At 44.9% G+C, this 23,238-nt stretch overlaps 2 protein-coding genes across 9 annotated transcripts in view; one reads left to right on the forward strand and one right to left on the reverse strand.

Moving 5' to 3' along the window:
• Nucleotides 1-466: 466 nt before the first annotated feature.
• On the reverse strand, nucleotides 467-3,698 carry LOC100969289 (putative uncharacterized protein encoded by MAPKAPK5-AS1). Of its 2 annotated transcripts, none has more exons than XM_003832457.7 (2): nucleotides 2,029-3,698; nucleotides 467-1,175 (listed from the first exon to the last, which is right to left on the reverse strand). In XM_003832457.7, exon 1 carries the CDS (start codon nucleotides 3,560-3,562, stop codon nucleotides 3,041-3,043), a length of 522 nt encoding a protein of 173 aa, XP_003832505.3. In that variant the 5' UTR covers nucleotides 3,563-3,698; the 3' UTR covers nucleotides 467-1,175; nucleotides 2,029-3,040. The 2 variants fall into 2 exon arrangements, with proteins under 2 accessions (XP_003832505.3, XP_008956117.3); XM_008957869.5 differs by having other exon boundaries at nucleotides 2,386-3,590.
• Nucleotides 3,333-23,238, forward strand: part of MAPKAPK5 (MAPK activated protein kinase 5) — a 55,327-nt gene continuing 35,421 nt past the window's right edge. For all 7 annotated transcript variants that reach the window (XM_008957871.6, XM_034934526.3, XM_034934528.3 and 4 more), the window contains exon 1: nucleotides 3,333-3,464. In XM_008957871.6, coding sequence (XP_008956119.3) covers nucleotides 3,429-3,464 — 36 coding nt within the window. In that variant the 5' untranslated portion in view covers nucleotides 3,333-3,428. The remainder of the gene's footprint in view (nucleotides 3,465-23,238) is intronic.

A 23,238-nucleotide genomic window follows, 5' to 3' on the forward strand; every position in this document is an offset into this window, starting at 1 on the left:
GAATGAGTAGAAACCAGGCTGTGTGTGTATGTGTGTGTGTTATGAGGGAAGCATGAGTTTCTAGGTAGTGGGAAAGCATATGCAAATAAGTCGGTAAGTTGAACAGCTAGACTAAAAGCTGCTTGAGAGCAGGGACCTTGTCTCTTCATTGCTGCATCTCTATTATATGACATCATCTCTGCATCTCTATTACAAGACATAGAGCCTGGCAGAGAGAAATTCTTACTGGATGAAATGAATGAATAAATCCAAGGCATCTTCTATAGGTTAGTGCAAAAATGACTGCAGTTTTTGCCATTACTTTTAAATGGCAAAAACCACAATTACTTTTGCACGAATATTTCCTGTTACAGATGTCAACTGAAGTCATTTAAAAATTTTCTCCCAAAGTTCATCGCGGGATCATTGCTCTTATTCATATTAGGTAGCATAGGCAAAGCTGCTAGAACAAAAGACTCAAAGTAAGTAAACGGTCAACACAAGTTTATTTATTCTCACATAACAATACTGAGTGGATATTTAGGTCAGTAAGGCACAGTTCTCCTCCACTTAGGAATCTCCCATCTTCAGGCCTTGCCTTCTCCAGAGCCTGGTCACCATCTGCTTCCAGTTGGCAGAAGGAGTAACAGCACAGGGGAGCACCTGTTGGAGGTCTGTATTGGCCAGGCCTGGAAACTGCACACCTCTTCTGCTCACTTTCCGCTGGGGAGAGCATAGGCACAGAGCCACACTTAAATTTACTTTGAGGAATGCAGTGTAGGTGTATGTCCGACAAAGAAAACAATAATTCGGTAGACGACTAAGTCTCCACTCCAATATTCAATTACTTACTTAACTTATGCTCTGGTATGTCTCAAATTAACCTAGATAGAAATGAACTCTGAATCTTCCACTTCCATCAAGTTTTTCACTCACTCAATGGCATCATTATCCATCCAGTTGCTTAAGCATACATTTGAAAGTTATCCTTGGTCTGTTTCTTATCCTTCCCTTCCACATCTAATCCTTCAGGAAGTCCTGACAATGTTACCTCCAAAACATATCTTAAATCCATCTTCTCAGCCAGGCACGGTGGCTCACGTCTGTAATCCCAGTTCTTTGGGAGGCCAAGGGAGGTGAATCACTTGAACTCAGGGGTTGGAGAGCAGCCGGGGCAATGTGGAGAGACCCAATCTCTACAAAAAAAATACGAAAAATTAGCCAGGCATGGTGGCATGCGCCTATAGTCCCAGCTACTCAGGATGCTGAGGTGGGAGGATCGCCTGAGCCCAGGAGGTCTAGGTTGCAGTGAGCTGTGATCACGCCACTGCACTCTAGACAGTGGGACCGTTTTAAAAAAAAAAAATCCATCTTCTCTACACCTTTACCGCCACCTCATTAGTTCAGACAGTGTAATAATCTCTCATCTGCATTATTCTCCAATAGCCTCCTAATAGCTCTGTTTCCATTCTTGCTTTCCTATATTCTATTCTCTACAAAGCAGAGTGATCTTTTAAAACAAATTTGTTCACATCACTCTTTACTTTAAAACCTTACAATAGCTTAGAATAAAATCCAAAGTCCTGATTATGACCCCCAAAGGCCACATATGATGCAGCCCCTGCCCACATCTCCAACCTCATCCTTTTTATACTTTTTTTTTTTTCTTTTTTTGAAATAGAGACGGGGTTTCGCCATGTTGGCCAGGCCAGTCTCGAACTCCTGACTTCAAGTGATCCGCCCGCCTTGGCCTCCCGAAGTGCTGGGATTACAGGCGTGACCCACCGCGCCCAGCCTCCAACCTCACCCTTTATCAGTCTCCTCCTACTCGATCTACTCCAGCTACAATGACCTTCTTGCTGATTCTTGAACATATTTAGCTTATTTCCACCTTAAAATTTCTACCCATCTGCCCAGAAATCTTTCCTTGGATTTCCAATAGCCAGCCCTTTCTCATTCCTCAGGGGTCTCAGCTTAAATGTTACCTCCTGAGATTCCTTCCTTAATCATCTAATACGAAGAAGTCCCCACATCCAGTTATTCTCTTACCTCAGCATCCTGTTTATGTTCTTCTTAGCATCAGACTCGGGCTTTTTCCTGTTTATTACCTACTTCGTTTTCCTGAAAGATCCATGTGCCGGTACCATGTGTTGTTCCTACTGTTTCTCCAATGTCTAGTAGATTTGGCACATACTGATGTGCAATTAATACGTGAATGAAGAACCATTGACAGACGATTAGTCAAAAGCTCTTGCAAAGCCCTTTGATAGGTTATCGGTGGAGAGCAGGGAGCACAAACCTGGGGTCCCATTCTAGCTTGACCACTTCTCGGCTGTGCACAAACTAGTCTAGCTCTCCTGAGCCTCAGTTACCTATTTTGCAAATTAGGGATGGGAACATCCATACCTCACGACGCCAAACGGCTACCTTGTAAAGACGAAAGGAGGAAATGCAGGAAATAACTCCACGTAAGGTTAATGCTCCGTAAACAGAGCTGCTACTGCTATTATATATTCTATACAATCCTGCGCCCTTACGGCAGGACCCTTTCAGTGCTTCAGTCCTGTCTTCTCTCTCCTGGGTTGACCTCCACAGATCCTCTCAGAAGAGCGTTTTCCAGGCGTGAATCTCCGCAGAGTGGAGATAAAGGCTGAGGCCCCAACGCACGCGCACTCACGCGAGTCCGGGCCTATGACGTCATTAGCGCAGCGCCATCGCCGCGGAAGGCCCAGGGGCCTGTCCTGTATGCGGCGTGTCTTAGGGAGGCCCAGGCGGACGCCTGCAAGTCGGGTGCGCGGCTCGGGGGCGGCTCGGAAACCCCAGCGGAAGGCAGCAAGGGGCGCGTGGGGCCGTGGAGTCACGAAGCTGGGCGGCAGGAGGGGCGGCCTGGAGCTCCCGCGGGGCACAGCGCGTGCGTGAGGGCGGCCGGCGGGGCTGCCCGGCGCGGGTGTCCCGGCGATGTGTGGCGCTGAGGCGGCGGCGGGAGCAGCGGCGCCGAGCTCTGCTTCGGCTTCGGCTTCGCGGCGGTGCAGGCGGCGGAGGCGGAGGCGCAGGCTCCTCTTTAGGACCTGGCGAGCCCAGGTCTAAGCGGCGGCCCCGCGAGGCCCTTGCACAGCGCCCCGGGTCGAGGCCCTCCCCGCCTCGCCCTACCCCGGGAGCCTGCCTCCCCAGCTGGGGATGAGGCTAGGAGGCGGCCGCGCGGGGCCCAGCACAAAGACTTGTCCCCAGGGGCCGCCGCCTCCGCCGCTGCTGCTGCCGCCAGCCTAGAGCCGCCCGCCGAAGCAGAGCCGGCGCCGGGGTCCTCATCCCCACCGGTCCCGAGGGGCGGCTGCTGCCCGTCGCCACGAGGCCCAGGGGCCCGAGTGCCGAGCCCTTTGCTCCCTCGGCCGCGCGGGGACAGGGCTGCTGAGCAGCCTCCGCCTCTCCTGGCTGTGGGGGCCCCACTGAGTATGTCGGAGGAGAGCGACATGGACAAAGCCATCAAGGTAAGGGGGAGGTGCCCCTCTTCCCCCGCGTTGTCCTGTGGCGTTCTTCTCGGCTCTAGCCTCAAAAAGCAGGGAGATTTTGCAGTGAGAGGTTCCATCGACTACCGGGTTTCGGCCTCCCCCGGATTCCGTGGATCGCGCTTTACAGCCCTGGGGCCAAGGGTATGGGTGTGGGTGTAGGTGTGTGTCCGACTCCCTCTAGCTTCCCTGGTGAGTGTGATTTGTGCTCAGCTGGAACAGAGGTGAGTGGCCTGGAGACACTATTAAGTGTCAATGAATGGGACGAAGAGAGCCCTACTACTACTACTACTGCTACACGTTTCGATCACTCCCCAAGGCCGCCAGCATTTGCTTCCGGATGGTCTACAGAACTTGGAGAGTTGGAATTTATCCATCCCTCCCGATTTGTTTGAAATCAGCCTTCTGGAAATCTGCCGTTGGAAGAAGGTGGTTCGCCGTACAAAACCTGTCCCTTGGGGAATAGGTTGTCCTCACTTTTCCGTGTATTCTTCCCTTTTTCTTTTTCCTCTTCTTTCTCCTAGGAAGCATTGAGTTTACTTAGGAAAAGTTAACAGTTCCTGTGACTTAACTGCACTTAAACCAAAAGAAAAGCAAATGTGTGTTCGAAAATTACACAAATAAAATAAGTTTTCTAAAACCTGTTTTTAACTTTTTTTTTTTTTTAAAGGCACATTTTGCCCACTCAGGGCCAGTTATCTGTCTTGACAGCTGTAGCTAAGAAATTAGTCTTATGAAAATTAAACATTGACGCTTAAAGTTTGATGTATTATTTACTTATTTGTAGTGTTAAGTCAACCCAGTGCATTGAATAATTTCATTTTATCTTGAAGGACAGGCATCTATTGGCAGCTTGGGGTTATTTTCCCCTTCAAGACAGTTGCTAGTAATGATTAAGAATTTACACTTCTACCAATTCTTTAGGTGGTGTATATAGTTTCTCAAAATCATCAAGTCATTCCAAAGAAACTTAACCCTTTAAAGGAGGCATCAACATATAACATATACATTAAGGAAGACCAGGTTTTTTGTCTGTCTGTTTGTTTTTGAGACGGAGTCTCACTCTGTCGCCCAGGCTGGAGTGCAGTGGCCCGATCTTGGCTCACTGCAAGTTCCGCCTCCTGGGTTCACGCCATTCTCCTGCCTCAGCCTCCCGAGTAGCTGGGATTACAGGCGCCCACCCACCACGCCCTGCTAATTTTTTCTTTTGTTTGTATTTTTAGTAGAGACGGGGTTTCACCGTAATAGCCAGGATGGGCTCGATCTCCTGACCTCGTGATCTGCCGGCCTTGGCCTCCCAAAATGGTGGGATTACAGGCGTGAGCCACCGTGCCTGGCCCAAGGAAGACCAGGTTTTAAATCATAAAGATTCTAAAAGACTGCCTTGACATATCCTTCTTTTGTTTTGAGTTTTTTTTTTTTTTTTGAGTCGGAGTCTGGCTTTGTCATCCAGGCTGGAGTGCAGTGGGATGCTCTTGGCTCACTGCAACCTCCACCTCCCAGGTTCAAGTGATTCTCCTGCCTCAGCCTCCCCAGTAGCTGGGACTACAGGCGCGTGCCACCACACCCAGCTAATTTTTTTGTATTTTTAGTAGAGGTGGGGTTTCACTGTGTTAGCCAGGATGGTCTCCATCTCCTGACGTCATGATTTGCCCGCCTCGGCCTCCAAAAGTTCTGAGATAACAGGTATGCGCCACCGCGCCCAGCCTTGGTTTGGGTTTTATTGGCACAGAGGCATGATATGCCGCCTGAAGTTATTTAATTGGGTTGTGAATCAAAGCATATGTGGCCAGTTTTTAAACATTGTCTCCTGTGTGCCAGATGGTGTCCTAGGCACAAATGGTACAAGCCAGACTCCTCGATGTCCCTACTGTCATGTAGCTTATATTCTAGAGGGTGGGGTTACTGCTAGGTGGTTTTAATTAAGTGTGGAAAGGGTGAGGAGTACTGTGTTAAATAGGGTAGTCCGAGGAGGTGACACTGTAGAGTTCTGATGGAAATGCGAGAGCAAGCCACCACTGTCTCAGGGAAGAGTATAACAGGCAGTGGGAATAGCAAGGACAGACCTTGAGGTAGAAGCAGGTGTAGTGTGATGTAGGAAGAGCAAGGTGGCTGGAATGCAGTGGGTCAGTGGAGATGATGTAGAGCAGCAATGGGAAGCAAGGCACTTAGGGCCTTGTAGGCCATCGTAAGAACTTTGGCTTTGACCCTGATTAAAAGGGGAACTATAGGAGAGTTTTGAACAGAAGAGAGACATAGTTCCAGGAGATAAGTATACAAATAGGGCAGCAATGTCACTTAGTGGTTGTTATAGCTTCTCTAGGTAGACTCAGTTGAAATCTCACCCTATGTTTTTTTTTGATACAGAGTCTCACTCTGTCACCCAGGCTGGAGTGCAGTGGTGTGATCTCGGCTCACTGCAGCCGCCTCCTCCCAGGTTCAAGCAATTCTTGTGCCTTGGCCCTCCGAGTAGCTGGGACTACAGGCGCACACCACCACGCCCGGCTATTTTTGTTGTTATTGCTATTTTGTTGTTATTGTTGTTATATTGCTAGAAAAGATGGGGTTTCACCATGTTGGCCAGGCTGGTCTCGAACTCCTGACCTCAGGTGATCTGTCCGCCTCGGCCTCCCAAAGTGTTGGGACTACAGGCATGAGCTACCACGCCCAGCCCAGCCTTTCTATTTTATTAGCCGTGTGTCTGAGTACGACATCACTTCACTTCTGTCTCGTTAGTTTCCTCATCTGTAGATGGGATAAAAGCACTCCCAGCTCATAGGGTTTTTTGTTGGTTTGTTTGTTAGTTTTTGAGGATTAAATGAGCGGATATACCCAAATGTGCTTATAATAATACCTAGGCCAGGCACGGTGGCTCACACCTGTAATCCCAGCACTTTGGGAGGCCTAGGCGGGCGGATCACCTGAGGTCAGGAGTTGGAGACCACTCTGGCCAACATGGCGAGACCCCCGTCTCTACTAAAAATACAAAAATTAGCCGAGTGTGGTGGCACACATCTGTAATCCCAGCTACTCAGAAGGCTGAGGCAGGAGAATCGCTTGAACCTGGGGGGCAGAGGTTGCAGTGAGCTGAGATCATGCCACTGCACTCCAGCCTGGGCAACAGAGTTAGACTCCTTCTCAAAAAAATAATAATACCTAACAGCAAGAGCTCAATGAATAGTAGCTCATAGCAACTTAAGGGTGCTTTAGAAAGAGTTGTTTTTTTCACTTGACTCTTGCCCAGCCCAATTTTCTTAAAATTTTTTTAGCTTTTCTTCACTCAGAAGTACTCAATAGGTCATGGTGAATCTACGCTAATTTGGGCATGTCCAGCCAATACCTATTGGTGGACTTGAAAATCAGTACTGATTAGGATGTACTGCTTTGGAAGCAAGCCAGCATTACATCAAATAAAAAACATTTGGTCTGTGGCATTGTGTTGTATTCATTGTTTTGCTTTTTGGGGGGTGTTCAGCAGATGGTGAGCACTGAGACAAACCTGTAGTGTTCAGCTGGAAAGCTATTTTCCTGGCCTCCAGCCACAACACTTTAACTCTTGCTGCCAGACTACCTGAGAGTGGGTTGGTTGGACTTTAAGATCTCATCCTCCCTTATCCACGGTTTTGCTTTCCACAATTTTAGTTACATATGGTCAACTGCAGTCTGAAAATATTAAGTGGAAAATTCCAGAAATCAATAATTCATAAGTTTCTTTCTTTTTTTTTTTTTTTTTTGAGACGGTCTTGCTCTGATGCCCAGGCTGGAGTGCAGTGGCGTGATCTTGGCTCACTGCAACCTCTGCCTCCTGGGTTCAAGCAATTCTTCTGCCTCAGCCTCCCGAGTAGCTGGGATTACAGGTGTGCACCACCATGCCTGGCTAATTTTTGTATTTTTAGTAGAGACGGGGTTTCACCATGTTGGCCAGGCTGATCTCGAACTCCTGACCTCATGATCCACCCTCCTCGGCCTCCCAAAGTGCTAGAGTTACAGGTGTGAGTCACCATGCCTGGCTCTCATAAGTTTCAAATTAAGCACTATTCTTTGTAGTGTAATGAAATCTCTTGCCATATTGCCTGGGACATGAATCATCCCAGCATGTTCACACTGTATATGCTTCCTATCCTGTAGTTACTTAGTAGTCATCTTGGTTATCAGAACAAACAGTATGTATAGGGCTCACTACTATCCAAGGTTTCAGGCATCCACTGGAGGTCTTGGAACATATCCTCCCTTATCTGTGGGGACTACTGTACTCTTAAAAACTTTAGGATAAGGGGCTGGGCGTGGTGGCTTACGCTTGTAATCCCAACACTTTGGGAGGCTGAGGTGGGTAGATCATTTGAGGTCAGGAGTTCGAGACCAGCCTGGCCAACATTGTGAAACCCCCATCTCTACTAAAAAAAAAAAAAAAAAAAAAATTAGCTGGGTGTGGTGGCAGGTGTCTGTAGTCCCAGCTACTCGGGAGGCTGAGGCAGGAGAATCACTTGAACATGGGAGGTGGAAGTTGTAGTGAGCTGAGATTGCTCCACTGCACTCCAGCCTGGGCGACAGGGTGAGACTCTGTGCAAAAAAAAAAAAAAATTTAGGATAAGGTCAAATGGCTGTAAGTGGAGGCTCTATCTTCTATTCCCTGTATCTTCTATTACCTGTATCTCTAGTCCCATAGCCCCATGACTTTGCTACACCCAAGGCACTTAGCTAAATCTGGAGAGTGGACATTTTGGGATTAGGGATTCTTACATATTGTTTTCTATTATATATATAGCGAGTCGTTAATATTTGATGGAGTTTGTGAAAATCCATTTCCTTAGTTTTTAAAATTAAAAAAAATTGTATAGTTTGTACATCATAAAAATACCCCCAATATAAATGTACAGTTCAGTACATTCAGTGTAAATGTTCAGTAATTTTTAGTAAATTTATAGAGGCATGCAGCCATCATCACACTCTGGTGTATAACATTTCCATCCCCACTAGAAAGTTCCTTCTGCCTGGTTGCAGTCAGCCCCGTTCCCATTCCTCGCCCCTTAGGGCCACTGATTTGCTTTGTCACTATAGTTTTTGCCTTCTCCAGAAATTATTTCCTTAATAGCTTACCAATTTTATGTGTTTGATTTCTTAGCAAATTTCTCAGGTTCATCCACGTTAGTGCATGCTTTAGCAGTTCATTCTTTTTATTGAGCAGTAGTCTTTATTGCTTATCCATTCTCAGTTATAGGACATTTAGATTATTTCTAGTTTTTAGCTGTTGTGAATAAAGTGATAAAACTACAAGTTTTGTGTGAATATATGTATTCATTTCTTCTGTGTAGATAGCTAGATGTGGAATAACTGGGCAGTATAGTAAATTTATGTTTAACTTTTTAAGAAACCACCGAACTGTTTTCCAAAGTGGTTGTACCATTATACATTCCCACTGGCAGTGTTTGAAAGTCCTGTTTTTTTCTACCATCTTCACAAATATTTGGTATTTTCAGTCTTCCTATTTTAGTCCTTCTGGTGGGTGTGTAGTGGTATTACGCTTTTAATTTGCATTTCCCTAATGACTAATGCTGTTGGACATCTTTTTGTGTGCAGATTTGACATTCATGTTTCTTTTCTGGTGAAGGGTCTGTTCCAATCTTTTGCCCCATTTTTTTTTTTTTTTTTTTTTTGAGATGGAGTCTTGCTCAGTCGCCCAGGCTGGAGCACAGTGGCACGATCTCGGCTCACTGCAACCACCGTCTCCCGGGTTCAAGTGATTCTCCCGTCTCAGCCTCCCGAGTAGCTGGGATTACAGGCACCTGCCATCATGCCCAGCTAATTTTTGTATTTTAGTAGAGATGGGGTTTCACCATGTTGGCCAGGCTGGTCTTGAACTCCTGACCTCAGGTGATTGCCCACCTTGGCCTCCAAAATGCTAGGATTATAGGCATGAGCCACTGTTCTTGGCCTCTTTTTGCCCGTTTTAGAATTGCTTTTTTTTGTTTTGAGATGGAGTCTCGCTTTGTCACTCAGGCTGGAATGCAGTGGTACGACCTTGGCTCACTGCAACCTCTTCCTCCGGGGTTCAAGCGATTCTCCTGCCTCAGCCTCCTAAGTAGCTGGGATTACAGGCATGCGCCACCATGCCCAGCTAATTTTTTGTATTTGTATTTGTATTTTTATATTTATTTTTTGTGTTTTTAGTAGAGATGAGGTCTTCACCATGTTGACCAGGTGGTCTCGTACTTCTGACCTCAAGTGATCCGCCTGCCTTGGCCTCCCAAAGTGCTGGGATTACAGATGTGAACCACCATGCCCAGCCTAAAATTGATTTCTTTGCCTTATTGAGTTATAGGATTATTTATTTATTTTTTTATTAATTTTTTTAGAGACGGGGTCTCACAATGTTGCCCAGGCTGGTCTTGAACTCCTGGGCTCAAGCGATCTGCCTGCCTCAGCCTCCTGAAGTGCTAGGATTACTGCACCTGGCCAAGAGTTCTTTTTTTTTTCTTTCTTTCTTTTTTTTTTTTTTCTGAGACAAAGTCTTGCTGCTCTTGTTGCCCAGGCTGGAGTGCAATGGCACGATCTCGGCTCACTGCAACCTCCACCTCCCGGGTTCAAGTGATTCTCCTGCCTCAGCCTCCCAAGTAGCTGGGATTATGGGCATCCACCACCATGCCTAGCTAATTTTTGTATTTTTAGTAGAGACTAAAAATTTTAGTTTTGCCATGTTGGCCAGGCTTGTCTTAAACTCCTGACCTTGTGATCTGCCTGCCTCGGCCTCCCGAAGTGCTGGGATTGCAGGCGTCAGCCACTGCACCTGGCCTAGAGTTCTTTATAAACTGAATAAAAGTCATTTATCAGCTATGTGATTGGCAAATATTTTCTCCCAGTCTGTGGCTTATCTTTTCATTTTATAATGGTGTCTTTTGAAGAGCAAAAGGTTTTAAATTTTATGAAGTCCAGTTTAGCACATTTTTTTCTTTTTCTTTTATTTTGTTAGGACAGTCTCACTCCATCACCCAGGCTGGAGTGTAGTGATGCGATCACAGTTCGCTGCAGCCATGTCCTTCTAGGCTTAAGTGATTCTCCCTCCTCAGCCTCCTTAGTAGCTGGGACCACAGGTGTCTACCACCATGTTTGGCTAATTAAAATAACTTTTTTTTTTGTAGAGACACGGGTCCCACTGTGTAGCCCAGGCTGGTCTCCAGCTCTTGAGCTCAAGCAGTCGTCCCACTTTGGCCTTCCAAAGTGCTAGAATTATAGACATGAACCACCACGACTGGTTGTGAAATATCCTTTTTTTTTTTCATAGATGGAGTCTTGCTCTGTTGACCAGGCTGGAGTGTAGTGGCGTGATCTTGGCTCACTGCAACCTCTGCCTCCCAGGTTCAAGCAATTCTCCTGCCTTAGCCTCCCAAGTAGCTGGGATTACAGGTGGGTGCCACCATGCCCGCCTAATTTTTGTCTTTTTAATAGAGACGGGGTTTCACCATGTTGGCCAGGCTGGTCTCGAACTCCTGACCTTGTGATCTGCCTGCATCGGCCTCCCAAAGTGCTGGGATTACAGGCATGAGCAACTGTGCCTGGCCAAAATACCTTTTTATTTCATATTGAAGATGCAGCTTTTACGTGGGTGCAAGAGTGCTATAAGAAAGGCATAGCTATAGACTCTAATATTTTTCGAGAAAAAGTCATTGTGTCTTAAAAGGAAGGTAAAGGATCTAAAGTTGGAGAATTTAATGCCAGCAAAGGATGGTTTGATAACTGTAGAGAGGTTTGGCTTAAAAAAATGTCAGGGTAACAGGAGAAGCAGCTTCTGCTGACCAAGAGGCTGCAAACAAGTTCCCAGATGCCATTAAGAAAATCATTGAGGAGAAAGGATATCTGCTTGAATGGGTTTTTAATGCAGACAAAAATGCCCTGTTCTGGGGAAAACAATGCCACAAAGGACATTTATGAGTAAGGAAGAGCAGTGAGTGCCAGGATTTAAGGCAGGAAGAGCTAGGTTAACTGCCGTTTTGTGTAAACACAGTCAAGTTTATGATCAGGACTACCCTTGTCTATAAAGCTGCTAACCTCTGAGCCTTCAAGGGAGAAGATAAAACACCAGCTGCCAGTCTGTTTTTACCAAAAGAAAGCCTGGATAATGAGAACCCATTTTCTTTTTTTTTTTTTGAGAGGAGTCTCGCTCTGTGGCCCAGGCTGGAGTGCAGTGGCACGATCGCGGCTCACTGCAAGCTCTGCCTCCCGGGTTCACGTCATTCTCCTGCCTCAGCCTCCCGAGTAGCTGGGATTATAGTTGCCTGCCACCACGCCCAGCTAATTTTTGTATTTTAGTAGAGACAGGGTTTCGGCATGTTGGCCAGGATGGTCTTGAACTCCTAACCTCAAGTGATCCGCCTGCCTCGGCCTCCCAAAGTGCTGGGATTACAGGCATGAGCCACCGTGCCCGGCCAGGACTGCCTTTTAAAGTTTTTTTGACACAATGCCCCTGGCCACTGAGAATCCCATGAGTTCAACACTAGGCTTTGAAGTGGTCTACTTGTCCACAAACAGTGTCTCTAATCCAGCCTGTAGATCAGGAGGTCTCAAGGACTTTTTGAGAAAGAGTCTGGCTCTGTTGTCCAGGTTGGAGTGCAGTGGGGTGATCTCAGCTCACTTCAACCTCTGCCTCCCAGGTTCAAGCAATTCTCATGCCTCAGCCTCTCGAGAAGCTGGAATTACAGGCATGCTCCACAATGCCTGGCTAATTTTTGTATTTTTAGGAGAGATGGGGTTTCACCATTTTGCCCAGGTTGGTCTCGAACTCCTGGCCTCAAGTGATCTGCCTGCCTCAGCCTCCCAAAGTGCTGGGATTACAGGCTTCAGCTGCCGCACCTGGTCCAGGACTTTCAAGACTCATTACATGGGATACTCTGGAAAAGATTGTTAACACCAAGGAAGAGAATCCTGATAGAATGTAGTGAAAGTCTAGAGGGATTACACCACTGAAGATGCCATTGTTATGGAAAAAGCTGTGGAAGCCATCAAGCCTGAAACAATAAATTCCTGGTGGAGAAAACTCTGTCCAGATGTGCATGACTTCATAGGATTTATGACAGAGCTGGTTAAGGAAATCATGAAAGAGATTGTGGATATGGCAAAAAAGGTGAAGGGTGAAGAGTTTTAAGGTACAGATCTTGGAGAAATTCAAGAGCTAATAGACACCACACCTGAGGAATTAATAGAAGATGACTTGATGGAGATGAGTGCTTCTGTGCCAGACAGTGAGGAATAAGATGTACAAGAAACAGGGGCAGGAAAAAATTGACATTAGACAATTTGCCAGAAGGGTTCCAATTATTCAAGACTTCCTTTAGCTTTGTTTATGGAATATGGAATGGAACCTTCTGTGATACTGGCACTGAAGTGAAAGCAAATGGTGGAAGAAGGATTAGTATTGTATAGAAATGTTTTTAGAGAAATGGAAAAGCAAAAAAGTCAGACAGAAATGAGGATGTATTTTTGTAATGTTACACCAGATGTGCCTGCCTCTCCTGCCTTCCTTTCCATGCCCTTCACCTCTTCTACCTCTGCTACCCCAAGACAGCAAGACCAACCAACTCCTTTTCTTTCTTTCCCTCAGTCTACTCATCCTGAAGATGGGTGAAGACCTTTATGATGATGCACCTCCACTTAATGAATAGCAAATATGTTTTCTCTTATGATTTTCTTAATAACATTTTTTCTCTATCTTACTCTATTGTAACAATATAGTATGTAATACATAAAATATGTGTTAATTGACTTTCTGTTGTCAGTATGGTTAACAGGCTATTAGTAGTTAAATTTTGGGGGAGTCAGAAGTTATGTGCAGATTTTTGACTGCCCAGGGTGTCAGTGCCCTTAACCTTCACGTTGTTCAAGGGTCAAGTATATTATCTTATCTATTAACGTAGTAGAGCTTTCCATTTCTTTAGGGCTTCTTCAGTTTTTCTAAGCAGTGTTTTCTAGTTTCCAGTGTATAAATCTATAAATCTTGCCTTTTGATAAATTTATTCTTTTTTTTTGAGACAGAGTCTCACTCTGTCTCCCAGGCTTAAGTGCAGTGGTGCAATCTCGGCTCACGGCAACCTCTGCCTCCCAGGTTCAAGCAATTCTCCTGCCTCAGCCTCCTGAGTAGCTGGGATTACAGGCTCGCTTCACCATGCCTGGCTAATTTTTGTATTTTCAGTAGAGACAGGGTTTCACCATGTTGGCCAGGCTGATCTTGAACTCCTGGCCTCAGGCAATCCACCTGCCTTGGCCTCCCAAAGTGTTGGGATTACAGGCATGAGCCACTGTGTCCAGCCTGATAAATGTATTCCTGTTTTCTTCTTCACGCCTGTAATCCCAGCACTTTGGGAGGCTGAGGTGGGCGGATCACGAGGTCAGGGGATCGAGTCCATCCTGGCTAACACAGTGAAACCCCCTCTCTACTAAAAAAAAAAAATACAAAAAACTAGCCAGGCATGGTGGCAAGCGCCTGTAGTCCCTGCTACTTGGGAGGCTGAGGCAGAAGAATGGCGCGAACCTGGGAGGTGGAGCTTACGGTGAGCCAAGATGGCGCCACTGCACTCCAGCCTGGGTGACAGAGCGAGACTTCGTCTCAAAAAAAAAAGAATGGAATTGTTTTCTTCATTTCATTTTTGGATTGTTTGTCACTAGTGTATGGAAATACAGTTGATTTCTGTATGTTGACTTTGTATTTTGTATCCTTAGTACATTTGCATACTAGTTCTTATAGATCCCTTAGGATTTTCTACATATAAAACAAAATTTTTTTGTTTTGAGATGGAGTCTCTCTCTGTTGCCCAGGCTGGAGTGCAGTGGTGTGATCTTAGCTTACTGCAACCTCCGCCTCCCGGGTTCAGGCAATTCTCCTATCTCAGCCTCCTGAGTAGCTGGGACGACAGGTGCCTGCCACCACACCTGGCTAATTTTTATCTGTTTAGTAGAGATGGGGTTTCATCTTGTTGGTCAGGCTGGTCTCGAACTCCTGACCTCAGGTGATCCACCCGCCTTGGCCTCCCAAAGTGCTGGGATTACAGGCTTAAGCCACTACGCCCGGCCTGGCTGACAGTTTTATCAGGAATGGGTGTTGAGTTTTTGTTAAATATTTTCCCTTCATCTATTGAGTTAATTATGTGGTTTTTGTTCTTTATTCTTAATATAGTATATGGTAATATTACGTTATTTTCAGATATTAAGCCAATCTTGCATTCCTGGTATAAACCCCACTCAGACCCACTTAGTCTGGTGTAGAATCATTCTTACATGTTGCTAGTTTCAGTTTGTTAATATTTTGTTGAGGATTGTTTAATCTATATTCATGATAGATACTTTCTTGTGATGCGTTTTTCTAGTTTTGGTGTGAATGTAATGCTAGCTTTATAGAACAAGTTAGAAAGTATACCCTCCTCTATGGGATCATTACTATGAACATAGTAAAGATTTTCTTTTCTTTTTCTTTTTCTTTTTTTTTTGAGATGGAGTCTCATTCTGTTGCCAGGCTGGAGTGGAGTGCAGTGGCACGATCTCAGCTCACTGCAACCTCTGCCTCCCTGGTTCAAGTGATTCTTTTGTCTCAGCCTCCCAAGTAGCTGGGACTTGAGGCCTGCGCCACCACGCCCAGCTAATTTTTGTATTTTTAGTGGAGATGGGGTTTCACCATGTTGGCCAGATGGTCTTGATCTCTTGACCTCGTGATCCACCTGCCTCGGCCTCCCAAAGTGCTGGGATTACAGGCATGAGCCACCGTGCTCGGCCAGTAATGATTTTCAATATGAAATAAAAGGGTATTTTACAGCCAGGTGTGGTGGCTCACATCTGTAATCCCAGTACTTTGGGAGGCCAAAGTTTGGAATACATTATTTCGTTAAATATGTGGTTCTCAATGGAATGGGCAGGGATTTTACCTCTTGGGAGACATTTGGTAACATCTGGAGACATTTTTGGTTATCACAGTTGGCAGCGGGTGCTTCTGGCACCTAGTGGGTAGACGGCAGGAATGCTGCTGAACATCCTAAAAGGCCAAGGCAACCCCACAACAGAGAACTATCTGGCTCAAAATGTCAGTGGTGCTGAGGTTGAGAAACCCTACAAATGTGTAGTATTTACCACTGAAACCAATGTGCCTAGACTTTGTTTCACGGGAAGATACTCAGTTATTCAGTTTTTTTTACTTGTTACAGGTCTATTCAGGTTTTCTTTTTCTTCTTGAGTGAGTTTTGGTAATTTCTTTCTAGAAATTTGTCCATTTTATCTAGTGCTTTAATTTGTTGGCATAAAGTCGTTCATGGTTTTCCCTTTTAATACTTTGATTTCTGTAAAGTCAATTGTGATGTTCCCTCTTTCCTTTCTAATAATTTGTGTCCTCCCCTTTTTTTATGGGTCAAGTCAGCTAAAGGTTTGTTAACTTTTTTGATCTTTTCAAATAATCAACTTTTGGTTTTCATTGATTTTCTCTATTTTTCTGTATTCTGTTTTATAGCTCTCTGCTCAAATCTTTATTATTTTCTTCTTTCTGCTTGCTTTGAGTATAGTCTGCTCTTTTTCTACATTTTAAAGGTAGAAGGTTAGGTTAGTGATTGTGATCTTTTCTAAGGTAGGCATTTACAGCTATAAATTTCTGTTTCAGCACCACTTCAACTTCATCTCATTATTTTTGGCAAATTGTGTTTGCATTTTCATTGAGATAAAATATTTTCTAATATCTCATGTTAAATCTTCTTTGACCTCCTGGTTATTTATAAGTGTGTTGTTTAGGCCAGGTGCAGTGGCTCACGCCTGTAATCCTAGCACTTTGGGAGGCCAAGGCAGGCGGATCACGAGGTCAGGAGTTCGAGACCAGCCTGGCCAATATGGTGAAACCCCATCTCTACTAAAATTACAAAAATTAGCTGGGCGTGGTGGTGTGCACCTGTAGTCCCAGCTACTTGGGAAGCTGAGGCAGAAGAATCGCTTGAACCTGGGAGGCAGAGATTGCAGTGAGCCAAGATTGCACCACTGTACTCCAGCCTGGTGACAAAGCGAGACTCCATCTCAAGAAAAAAAAATGCATTGTTAAATTTCTTTTTTTTTTTTTTCTTGAGATGGAGTTTCGCTCTTGTTGCCCAGGCTGGAGTGCAATGGCGTGATCTTGGTTCACCGCAACCTCTGCCTCTCAGGTTCAAGCGATTATCCTGCCTCAGCCTCCCGAGTAGCTGGGATTACAGGCATACGCCACCATGCCCGGCTAATTTTGTACTTTTAGTAGAGACTGGGTTTCTCCATGTTGATCAGGCTGGTCTCGAACTCCTGACCTCAGGCAATCTGCCCGCCTCGGCCTCCCAAAGTGCTGGGATTACAGGCGTGAGCCACTGTGTCCAGTCGTGTTGTTTAATTTCTAAATATATATGGATTTCCCAAGTTTCCTTCTGTTCATTTCTGGCTTAATTCCATGGTGGTTGGAGAACTTCATATAATTTATTTTCAATTCATTTAGTTTTTTTTATGATCTAGAATATGGCCTATCATAAGCCATTTCAGATTAAGACTAACTTTAAATTAATACTAATAGTTTCAGTAAAATATAGAAAATGCTCCAGTTTAGCTCCATTGTCTCCCTCTTCTTTTTTTTTTTCTTTTTCTTTTTTTTTTTTTTGAGACGGAGTCTCACTCTGTCTACCCAGGCTGGTGTGCAGTAGCACGATCTCGGCTCACTGCAACCTCCGCCTCCTGGGTTCAAGTGATTCTCCCATCTCAGCGTCCTCAGTAGCTGGAATTACAAGTGTGCACCACCATGCCTGGCTAATTTTTGTATTTTTAGTAGAGATGGGGTTTCACCATTTTGGCCAGGCTGGTCTCAAACTCCTGACCTCAGGTGATCCACCTGCCTTGGCCTCCCAAAATGCCAGGGTTACAGGTGTGAGCCACTGCGCTCAGCCTTCTCCCTCTTCTTTTGTGTTACTGTTGTCTATGTATTATGTATGTATATATTACAAACCAGAAAATACAGTGTTGTAGTTATTTGTTTATGCAGTTAAATCTTATGTGTTTTAAATAAGAGAGAAAGGAATAAAATATATTTACAGCCTTTTATGTTAACCTACAGTATATTTACCATTTTTGTTATTCTTCATTTTTTCCCCTCTTGATCCAAGTTACCATCTGATGTAATTTCTCTGTTGATTTTCTGGATATGTATTTTTGAAATGCTTTTATGAGGATTATAATATGCATCTTTAATTTATCACAGTCCACTTTGGGTTAAAATTGACTAAAGTCTGGTAATATACAGCACCTTTGCTCCAAGGTAGCTCTATTTCCTCCTTTCTCCCTTGTGTTCTTATTGTCATGTATATCTTTATATGTTATAACCTATCTTATGTATATTTATGAAATTAAGAGAAGAAAATAATTTTTTCCATGTTTACCTGTTCTAGTACTTTCTGTTCCTTCTTGTGGATCCAAGTTTTCTTTTTTCTTTCTTTTTTTTTTTTTGAGATGGAGCCTCGCTCCCGTTGCTTAGGCTAGAGTGCAGTGGTATGATCTCGGCTCACTGCAACCTCCACCTCCCGGGTTCAAGCAATTCTCCTTCCTCACCCTCCGTAGTAGCTGGGAACACAGGCGTGTGCCACCATGCCTGGCTATTTTGGGGTTTTTTTTTGTATTTTTAGTAGAGACGAGGTTTCGCCATGTTGGCCAGGCTGGTCTTGAACTCCTGACCTCAGGTGATCCCTCCCATCTTGGCCTACCAAAGTGCTAGGATTACAGACGTGAGCCACCGTGCCCGGCCTGATCCAAGTTCTCATACAGTAGCATTGCCATTCTCTCCAAAGGACTTCCTTTGGTAGTTCTTGTAGGCCAAGTCTACTAGCAGTGAATTCTTTCAGTGTTTATTTATTTGATAATGCCTTTATTTCACTGTTAATTTTTGAGGGATAGTTTTGTTCAATATAGAATTTATGCTTGACAGTTTTTTTTTCAGTACTTTCATTATGTGATTCTACTGTCTTCTGGCTTCCATTGTTTCTGATGAAAAGTCAGCCATTATTTATATTGCTGTCCATGATTTGTCATTTTTTCCCTTCATGCTTACATTATTTTCTCTTTCTCTTTCAGTGTTTTTTTGTGTGTGTGTGTGTTTGTGTGTGTGTGTGAGACAGGGTCTTGCTCTGTTGCCTAGGCTGGAGTGCAGTGGCATGATCTCAGCTTACTGCAACCTCGATCTCCTGGGCTCAAGCAACCCTCCTACCTCAGCCTCCCCAGTAGCTGGGACCACAGGCACAGGCATGCACCACTACACCAGGCTAAATTTTGTATTTTTTGTAGAGACGGAGTTTTGCCATGTTGCCCAGGCTGGTCTCGAACTCCTGACTTCAAGTGATCCTCACCCCGCAGCCTCCCAAAGTGCTGGGATTACAGGCGTGAGCAACTGCACCTGGTCTTGTCTTTCAGTGTTTTGACTGTGGTATGTCTAGGTGTGGTTCTTTTTGTGTTTATCTTATTTAGAGTTTGTTGAGCTTCTTGGAGGCCATAGGTTATTACTGTTCATCAAGTTGGGGAAGGTTTTGCCTATTATTTCTTCAAATATTCCCACCTCCCCCATCTTCACCCCTCTTTGGCTCTCCCATTACACATATGTTGGAACGCTTGACATTATTCTACAGGTCTCATTTTTCTTTAATCTTTTTTCTGTCTATTCTTTGGATTTGATCATTTCTTTCTATGTATTTTCATGTTCACTAATTATTCTGTCACCTGAAAATCTGTTGAGCACCTCTTTTTTTTTTTTTTTTTTTTTTTTTTTCCCAAAACGGAGTCTTGCTCTGTCACCCAGGCTGGAGTGCAGTGGTGCGATCGCAGCTCACTGCAACCTCCGCCTCCTGGGTTCAAGCAATTCTCCTGCCCCAGCCTCCTGAGTAGCTGGGATTACAGCACCTGCCACTGTGCCTGGCTAATTTTTGTATTTTTAGTAGAGACGGGGTTTCACTGTGTTGGCCGGGCTGGTCTCGAGCTCCTGACCTCATGATCTGCCCGCTTTGGCGTCCTAAAGTGCTGGGATTACAGGCGTGAGCCACCATGCTCAGCCTGTTGAGCACCTCTGATCAGTTTTTCATGCCAGTCATTATAATTTTTAACTCTAGAATTTCCATGTGTTCCTCTTCATTTTTTTCTGTTTCTCGGCTGAAAATCTCTATTTATCATTATTTTTTACTTCGTCATCAGTTTTCTTTAATTCTTTGGACGTTTAAAATAGTTGCTTTTAAGTGCAACTACTTGCTCAATCTGGTATCTGCATCCAATCAGAGATGGATGCTATTGATTTCTCTTTTTCCTGAGCTTAGGTGACACTTTCCTGGTTTTTACAAGTCTAGTAATTTTGGTTGAAAACTGGACATTTAGATAATATAGCAACTCTGGATTCTGAGTTTTCCCCCCTGTGGCTTGTTATATTTACAGTTAATTGCTTAGAATTAAACCAGAATCTATTTTTCCTTTGGTGTGCTAATGTCTCTGCTTAGTTTTAAATTATTATTAGTTTTTTCGAGACGGAGTCTCACTCTGTCACCAGGCTGGAGTGCAGTGGCACGATCTCAGCTCATTGCAACCTCCGCTTCCCAGGTTCAAAGCGATTCTCCTGCCTCAGCCTCCCGAGTAGCTGGGATTACAGGCACCCGCCACCACGCCCAGCTAATTTTTGTATTCTCAGTAGAGATGGGGTTTCAAGCTGGTCTCAAACTGTTGACCTCTTGATACTCCTGCCTTGGCCTCCCAAGTGCTGGGATTATAGGCGTGAGCCACTGTGCCCGGTCAATTTTAAAATTTTTATTTTCAGCTGGGCTCAGTGTCCTACGCCTGTTATCCCAGCACTTCTTTTTTTCTTTTCTTTTCTTTTCTTCTTTTTTTTTTTTTGAGACTGAGTTTCGCTCTTGTTGCCCAGGCTAGCGTGCAATGGCATGATCTCAGCTCACTGCAGCCTCTGCCTCCCTGGTTCAAGCGATTCTCCTGGCTTAGCCTCCTGAGTAGCTGAGATTACAGGTGCCCACCACCATGCCCGGCTAATTTTGTAATTTTAGTAGAGACGGGGTTTCATCATGTTGGTCAGGCTGGTCTCGAACTCCTGACCTCAGGTGATCCACCCGCCTCAGCCTCCCAAAGTGCTGGGATTACAGGCGTGAGCCACCGTGCCCAGCGAATCCCAACTACTTGGGAGGCTGAGGCAGGAGAATTGCTTAAACCTGGGAGGTGGAAGTTGTAGTGAGCCGAGATTGCGCCATCGCACTCCAGCCTGGGCAACAAGAGTGAAACTCCGTCTCAAAAGAAAATAAAATATTTTCATTTTTTCTTCCCAGCCTGGCTTTTGGTGGGTTGTCCCTGTATCTGTTTAACTTAGTTGTCAGCCAGTGATTTGGGCAGAGGTTCTCAAATACTTTCAGCCCCTGAGGCTTTTACCCTATCCTGATCAACTTACAGTCAAATGCTCTACTGCTGAGCTATACCCCCCTGATCAATGTGTATGTGGGTTTGGAGAAACTCTAAAAAATTGCTGCTGGCTCTAAAGTCTCCTTTGGTTTTCAGTTTTTCCTGGTTCTCTTAGGTATAATTTCCCAGTCAGTGATGGTCATGTGAAGAGCTTAACTCAGACTTTCTATGGCTCTGTTTCAGGATTTTCCCATTAAATCTCTGGATGTTCTGCCCATCTAACAAGGACGACTGCCAAAGCTGTTCATTTCCATCCACATTCACCACTTTTAGCTGGTAGATCCATGAATTTTCTTCCTCACCCCAAATTGAGTCCACCCCCTAGAGCAGCAGAACTGCTGATTTTCATAGCTGGCCCCATGTTGGGAAAACTAGCATGGTCACCAGCTGACTATGCTGTAAGCAGTGGGGATAGAGGAGTAGAAGGATGGCAGGATCCTAGGCTAGAAAGCTTACTATTTTTACCTGAACCTCTAGCAGATTTTCAAGAATCTGTACTTCTCAGTTTGTTTGATTTACACTGTATTGAAATAGTTCTTTTTGACAATTTTAATTTTTAACTTTTCCATTGTGGCGAGGAATTGCCTACCACTTCATGCTGTGAATACAAGAATTTCTATGCCTGTAATCCCAGCACAGGCATGGAAATTCTTGTATTCACAGCATGAAGTGGTAGGCAAGTGAGGCCGAGGCAGGCAGATCACTTGAGGTCAGGAGTTCGAGACCAGCCTGGCCAACACGGTGAAACCCTGTCTCCACTAAAAGTACAAAAATTAGCTGGGTGCAGTGGTGGGCACCTGTAATCCCAGCTACTCAGGAGGCTGAGGCAGGAAAAGCTTGAACCCAGGAGGTGGAGGTTGGCGTGAGCCGAGATCGCGCCACTGCACGCCAGCCTGGGCAACAAGAGCGAGACTCCGTCTAAAAAAAAAAAGAATTTCCATTTTTTCTTAGTTTTTGAGCTTCAGAGAATGACTAGGGTCTGCCTTACTAGAGATAAAGGTAGGAATAGAGGACTAATGCCCAGGCCACTTCTCAAACAAGTAGTATTAGAATCCCCTTTGTGTCAGGTAGTTTTTTTGTTTTTTTTTGTTGTTGTTGTTTTGTTTGTTTTTTGAGATGGAGTCTCACTCTGTCACAGGCTGGAGTGCAGTGGCGTGATCTCGGCTCACTGCAACCTCCGCCTCCCAGGCTCAAGCGATTCTCCTGCCTCAGCCTCCCAAGTAGCTGGGATTACAGGCGCCGCCACCACACCCGGCTAATTTTTTAATTTTTAGTAGAGATGGGGTTTCACCATGTTGGTCAGGCTGGTCTCGAACTCCTGACCTCGTGATCCGCCTGCTTCAGCCTCCCAAAGTGCTGGGATTATGGACATGAGCCACCATGCCCGGCCTGCATCAGGTAGCTTTAAAAAAATCTTCTCAGGCGATTGTGATGTGCAGTTATTGTTGAGATCCAGCGGTTTAGAACAGTGTTTAGAAAAGCAAGCTTTCTCTGTAAAGGGTGATATAGGAAATATTTTAGGTTTTGCGGTCCCTGTGGTCTCTGTTGCAACCCCTCAACTCTGTTGTTGTAGTGTGAAAGCAGCCAAAGACAGTATGAAAGCGAGTAGATGTGGCTATATTCCAATACACTTTATTTGCAAAAACAGGCAATGGCTGAATTTGCTGACCCCTTGTCTTGGAGAATTCTCAAAAATGATTTTATTCCAAGTGTTTGTATCCTTGTTAATTTAAGGTAGTGTGTATATTTCTTAGCACAACCCAGCCTTTGCATTTGTCATTGATGTCTTTGAAGAATTAGTCCATAATTTCCTTCAGTAGAAGTGTTTTAATTGACCATGCCTTCCTACCTTCTCCTTTGTCATTAAAATATGTGAGAAAATGTGCCAGCCGTGGGCAATCTAGTTGAAAGGTGTGTGTTAACTTTTTTGACCCAGTTGGGCTCAGTGAAGCCTTAGCTGGCTAGTGTTTATGGCACCATCAACAAAGATGGAAGAATTAAGCCTGGGAAAAAGGACAGGAGGTATAAAAAATGGGGTCCAGAAATTCAGCTGTAGGAGAGCCTGGTAGTGGTTCTCCTACCTTCTGCAAAGTTCAGTGTCAAAACTCCAGAGTCTCTACAAGTTGAACTTTCTTGGCTGTCCATCAGGTAGAGTACTAACTTAGTAAGTACAGTGGAGGGCCGGATGCAGTGGCTCATGCTTGTAATCCCAGCACTTTGGGAGGCCAAGGTGGGCGGATCACCTGAGGTCAGGAGTTCAAGACCAGCCTGGCCAACACAGTGAAACCCCATCTCTACTAAA

This window comes from Pan paniscus, chromosome 10, assembly GCF_029289425.2.
Source record: "Pan paniscus chromosome 10, NHGRI_mPanPan1-v2.0_pri, whole genome shotgun sequence".
NCBI lineage: Eukaryota > Metazoa > Chordata > Mammalia > Primates > Hominidae > Pan > Pan paniscus.

Coding starts and splice junctions, on each gene's coding strand:
- LOC100969289 (XM_003832457.7), bottom strand. CDS start 3,562: ATGGAACCTCTCACTGCAAAATCTCCCTGCTTTTTGAGGCTAGAGCCG.